Source organism: Mustela nigripes, chromosome 5, assembly GCF_022355385.1.
Source record: "Mustela nigripes isolate SB6536 chromosome 5, MUSNIG.SB6536, whole genome shotgun sequence".
In the NCBI taxonomy this organism is placed as follows: Eukaryota; Metazoa; Chordata; class Mammalia; order Carnivora; family Mustelidae; genus Mustela; species Mustela nigripes.
Window position 1 is genome coordinate 130005124 of NC_081561.1, and position 5751 is coordinate 130010874.

At 44.2% G+C, this 5751-nt stretch overlaps 1 protein-coding gene across 1 annotated transcript; it reads left to right on the top strand.

Moving 5' to 3' along the window:
- The first annotated feature begins 548 nt into the window (after positions 1 to 548).
- On the top strand, positions 549 to 1361 carry RFPL4B (ret finger protein like 4B). The gene has a single exon (XM_059401591.1). It carries the CDS (start codon positions 549 to 551, stop codon positions 1359 to 1361), a length of 813 nt encoding a protein of 270 aa, XP_059257574.1.
- The last annotated feature ends 4390 nt before the right edge of the window (positions 1362 to 5751 follow it).

Genomic DNA, 5751 nt, shown 5'->3' on the forward strand with positions numbered 1-5751 from the left:
TGAAAATATACAGGGCTTCTCACTTTTCTGAAATGGCTAGAGTCAGATTGGCTTTATTTTTATGGCTGTATTTAGATGTGGAAGTTCTTTTTCTTGGACTGCTGGTGACCTACAAAGGAATACTGACTAGAAGCAGAGACTGCTCTCCATGATCCTATGAAAGACCTGTTGGACTCCGCTCCCAGAGAGAGAAGCTGTGGTCAGAGCAGAGAAGACCTCATCCGGATGTCTCCGCACAAGGTAAACTGCTCCACCTGAGAAGACAATGTCCACTGTCCTGTTTCTCTCATTTGTGATCACCTAGATTTTGTATAGTTTTTGACGATTTTTTCTCACAGATAGTGCTTTTACTATGATTCTCTGGTGACTTTTTGCTACTTTGCTGTATAAACTACAGAAAGATTTATATGATTTAATTTTTGTATTGGATTTAGGTATATCCTGATTATTGAACAGATTGTGTACAGAAGGTTCCTGATTACTTTCAGAAGCGTATAAAGGGCTGCTTCAGCTCAGTTCACTGTCAAGGAGTGACCTTCACCGGGACCATGGCCCAAAGTCTGCAAGAGGAGGTGACCTGTCCAGTTTGTCTGGAGATTTTCTTCTGTCCCATTTTACTCTCCTGCGATCATGTGTTCTGCTTTCATTGCATGCAGAGATGGATGCTAGAACACACGGATCTGAAATTGACCTGCCCCATGTGTCGAGGGGTAACTGAGAGCCCCCCTTTGGAGGAATGGCAAATCAGAGCACTGTCCCTTCTGATCAGACAGCACAGTGGCCTACTGATGAAAAGTCTGCACGTGAGCCAAGAGTTGCTGAGATTCCGGGAGGTTATGACTCTGGATAGAAGCACTGCCAACCCTTTCCTTGTCCTCTCTGATGACCTAAGGAATGTTTGGTGTGGGAAGATCTGCCACAATGCAGTGGAAGATCCCCAGAGATTCACCTACCTGACCTGTGTCCTGGGCACACCATACTTCTCCTCTGGCTGCCATTACTGGGAGGTCGAGGTGGGAGACGGGAAGGAGTGGACTCTGGGGATCTGTAAGGAATCCGTCGACAGAAAGAGGAAGGGCGGCTTCTCTGTTGAGCACGGCTTCTGGTTGATCAGCCTGAAGGCAGGAACAATCTGTACCAGCTCCAACCCAGAAATCAGAATTCCTGCAAGCCCCAAACTTAGCCACGTAGGGATTTTTTTAGATGTTGAATTGGAAGAACTCAAATTTTTTGATACTAGAGAAAATGCCCTCATCTATACATATAGTTGTCTCTCATGTTTCGAGCCTTTGCGTCCATTCTTCTGTCCTGAGTTGCCTAGAGAAGGCGACAGGGGTGCCTCCCTGAAAATCTGTTCATGAGAAACTCAGCACTTCTAGCAGCTTTCTCGGAGGTGAATGAAGGAGACCTTTAACCTGAGAAATGTCAGAATGACCCAGGGAGAGAAAACGTACTGTAGTAGAAAGATTTGTAAGAAGAGATTTTGTAGACATGGCAACTAACCAATTTTTAGGCTACATTTTATAGACTTTGTAGCTAAAGAACTACGGGATTTTAGGGGATGTTATTAAGTGTTCCAAGCCTCAGTTTTCCTAGTCTTCAAGTAGGGCCAAATTTCTCAGCCAGATAGTTGGGACGAGTAGACAGAGCTGTGCATTTATTTTGTACTAAATACAATGGGAAATTTTAAGTTGTAAGTTAAATAAAATATTTTGTGAGTAGAAACAATGTTTTTTTTCATTATTTCATGCCTTTTCTATGATGAAATTCCTAATAATGACAGCTATCTAGGGGAAAATAATGAAACAATCAGTGTAAAATATTTTGATATGAAGTTTCAGTGAGAGACCAAAGTTCTAGGAAAGAATGATGTTTCTCATTTTTGTTTTCTCCCAAACCCAGCGGAAAGACAGGACTTCGAGATCACTAGAGTAGATGGTGATTCATGTTTGTTCTAATGGGGATTTTCCTTTGCCCATTTCCGTCCTTGGCCTTTTGTGGAGCTGTCAAAGGAGTGTGTTGTGTATAGCAGGCAGGAAGGTGCCAAAAGGCTCAGAGAATGTCAAGCTGCTAAGATTCCAGACCTTCTGGAATCAGTTATGTAATGAGGGAATTGACTGTTGAGAAGACTGGACCCCCGCCCTTCCACCTACCGGGTGCTGCTGTGCATGCAAAACCCGCCTTCTGGCAGGAAAGAACATCTTCCAGTCTCAGGCCACTGAAGCTGAATTTTGTAGGAATTCTTATCAACAGCATCAACTTGTAAATAGATACTCATCAAAAAATGTTCTCCAGGTTCCTTTTGAATTTATTTTTTAGTGTTAGAATTTTAGTTTTTTTTTTTTGCCATTAAATCTCTGAAATGTTTGATGTTTTCGTGTTTAGTTCTGTTTGGTCCACCTTTCATGTTCCAGCGGAAGCTTGCGCACCTCCCCCCAACCACATGCACATAGTCTCAGACTGCAGTTTCCATATCGGAGTTTCATATGCTCATCATGGCTCTTTTTCAAACTATTCAGGTCCTTTAGGATTGTGGGTTGTTTTGTTTTGTTTTTTTTTTTTTTCTAATTTACTGAGTCAGCCAGTTCTGAGGTGACATCTGCTCTGGAAGGGTTGGGTTGGGACATGTTCAGGAATCTGCTTTGCACTTCAGTTCCAAAGAAACACAGAATTGCCATCTCTTGTTTCTTTCCAGCTCTCACCGGTGTGGGGGAACAATCTGATTTTTGGTACCCCCCCCATATTTTCTTTTGATCCCTATGATTTTATTTCAGAGGCCTCCTCCTTCTGCTCTAACTTGGGGCCTGCATCTCCCCGACCCCCCTTAATAGGTTCTAATAATGTGGAAACAAAAGTTTCCCGAAATATCACTTAGGATGAGCAATACACAATAATTTTTGCTTTTATTATATTTTATTTGGAAAAAAATGCTGGGCTCACACACATTTGATATACATCTCTCCGACAGGTTAAGAACAGCAGTTTGAACATGTGGGGTAGGCGCTAGGTTTCCAGACCCCTTCTTGTGTTTCAGAATGCCAAAGAAAAGGCAGCCCCACTTTCCCTAGGACTGGAGGTGACAGCTTCTGTTATATTTGTATATGTCAGGTTCTCTCAAGGGCTGTTTGCTTCGAGGAACTTTCTGTCTCTTCCTCATGGAGATTTAAGTTCCAAGCTTCCCTTCATCCCAGCTGAAGGACCCAAATGATTTTTTTAGTTCATCAATCATTAGGGGAAAATGCCAGTGGCCGATGATTGACCTGGTTCCGTTCTCCTGTCTGATTGAATATTGTGGCCCCAGGGGGAAATCTTGATGGGGACTGGGTACGCAAGTTCATTCTGTTGTCAATTGGTATTTACCCTTTGCAAAATATTTCACACTTCCGACTTCTAGCATTTCTGCTGCTACAGACCTAACACAAGTCTCTCACACATTCCATTCCGGCCAGTGTGACAGCTTCCTCACTTCCTCGCTCCCCGTTGCCTTCCCAGAGTACACTTTCCGCACAGGCACCGGGATGGTTCTCTTAAACCGTAGTCAGATCATTCTGGTCATAAATCCTGTGGAGGCTAAAGGGTCAATTAGAATGAGTTATCTGAGCCACCCTCCCACTTCCCTCCTCTCCCGGCTCACTGGCTTGCCTTCTGTCAGAGACATCACTCAGAGCCAGCTTCCCGGGCTTCACATCTGACTCCTGTCTCTTTCAGTTATGTGATCTTGGACAAGTTCTCTAACTTCTCTGTGCCTCAGTTTCTTACTCAGTAGAGATAGATTAATAAGAAGTCCGACCTTACGGTAACTACACTTACGTGGGTGAGCATGGTGCAATGTACAGAATTGTCGAATCACCCATGTTGCACACCTGAAACGAATCTAACACCATTTGTCAACCACAATGAAAAAATAAGTTAAAAACACAGAAGCCCAGCTTTTAGGATTGTTGTGAGGATTAAAGGTGATCATTCACACTGACTATTTAGCTCTGGGCCTTGCTTATAGAATGTGTTATTATTATTATTTTTTAAAGATTTTATTTATTTCAGAGAGAGAAACAGAGAACTCAAGCATGAGTGGGGGTGGGAGAAGGGGCAGAGGGAGAGGGAAAAGCAGACTCCCCACTGAGCAGAGAGCCTGATGTGGGACTTGATTCTAGGACCCTGAGATCATGACCTCAGCCGAAGGCATACACTTAACCAACTGAACTACCCGTGCGCCTAGAGTATGCTATTTATTGGCAGTTTGTGGCATCATCTATTATTTTTGGTTATGTGTATGATTGGCTATTCATTTAATATACTCCTTAACATGTCTGAAACATCTTTATAATCCTTGTTCTTTAAATTTTTTAAAAAAGATTTTACTTATTTATTTGACAGAGATCACAAGTAGACAGAGAGGCAGGCAGAGAGAGAGAGAGAGATCACAAGCAGGCAGGCAGAAAGAGGGGGAAACAGGCTCCCTGCTGAGCAGAGAACCCGATGCGGGGCTCCATCCCAGGACCCTGAGATCATGACCTGAGCTGAAGGCAGAGGCTTAACCCACTAAGCCACCCAGGCACCCCTGTAATCCTTGTTTTTAATGATAGAGGCACCTGAGTGGCTCAGTTGGTTAAGCAGCCAACTCTCGCTTTCAGCTCAGGTCATGATCTCAGCATCCGGAAATCCAGCCTTGTGTTGGGCTTCCCACTCAGTGGGCGTCTGCTTCTCTCCTCTCTCTGCCCCTCCTGTGGACTCTCTCCCTCTCTTAAACAAATGAATAAATAAATCTTTAAAATAAAATAAAATAGCTAATGAATAGGTATAGACATATTTAGGAAGAGGTATTACATTTTAACTAGTCTTAGTAATAAAATGATTATTAGCTATTACTTAGGGTTGATAGAAGAAAGCATCATGGTGTGCCCATCTCCCTCACTCACCTATGTAAGTTACTTCCCTCCTTCTTCCCACTCCCCAGCTAACTGCTCCTCCATCCCCCACCCCTTGAAAACTGTAGTGTGGCTAAGGCCATATGCAGAAAGATTTTAATAGTCCTGGTGGTAGAGGCGGAGTCAGTTTGGGGAAAGAATTCTGGCTGCCTCAAAAAGCAATAGCAGTATGGGACTACATTAGAATTCCAAATCCGAATTAGCGTGAAGGATAATACTAATTATTCGCACTCTTCCCACCTCCGCTCCAACAGTCCGCCACCAATTTCAGCTTCCCAGGCCTCAACCCATCCTGTCCACATGTAGGCTTCCTTAATAAAGTGCCTCCCTGGGTGCCTGGGTGGCTCAGAGAGGTAAGCCCCTGCCTTCAGTTTGGGTCATGATCCCAAGGTCGTGGGATTAAGCCCCACATTGGGCTCTCTGCTCAGCGGGGAGTCTGCTTCCCCCCCTCTCTCTGCCTGCCTCTCTGCCTACTTGTGATCTCTCTCTGCCCAATAAATAAAATAAAATCTTCTCAAAAAAAGGGCCTCCCCACCGAAACTGCTGGCATCCCAACCCCTTCTCCCGTTCACATCTGTCCCTGCCTCTCCCACAATACCTGTACACAATCTTCTCTCCACCACTAAATTCTTAGACTAAACCCATTAAGTGCCTCTACCAATCTGATTCATTTGATATAACTGACCCCAACTCCAGACGAGGTGGGAAGGGAGAGCTAGAAAAGCCACAGCAGAAGGAAGATGAGATCTGGTGGGACTCCCACTGGGGCTAACAGAGTCTGGGCAACTCTGTCTTCCCGACCTGGCTCAAAGGGAATGTATGA

Excerpts from the sequence above, each read along its gene's own strand:
- RFPL4B (XM_059401591.1), top strand. The coding sequence starts at position 549 with ATGGCCCAAAGTCTGCAAGAGGAGGTGACCTGTCCAGTTTGTCTGGAG.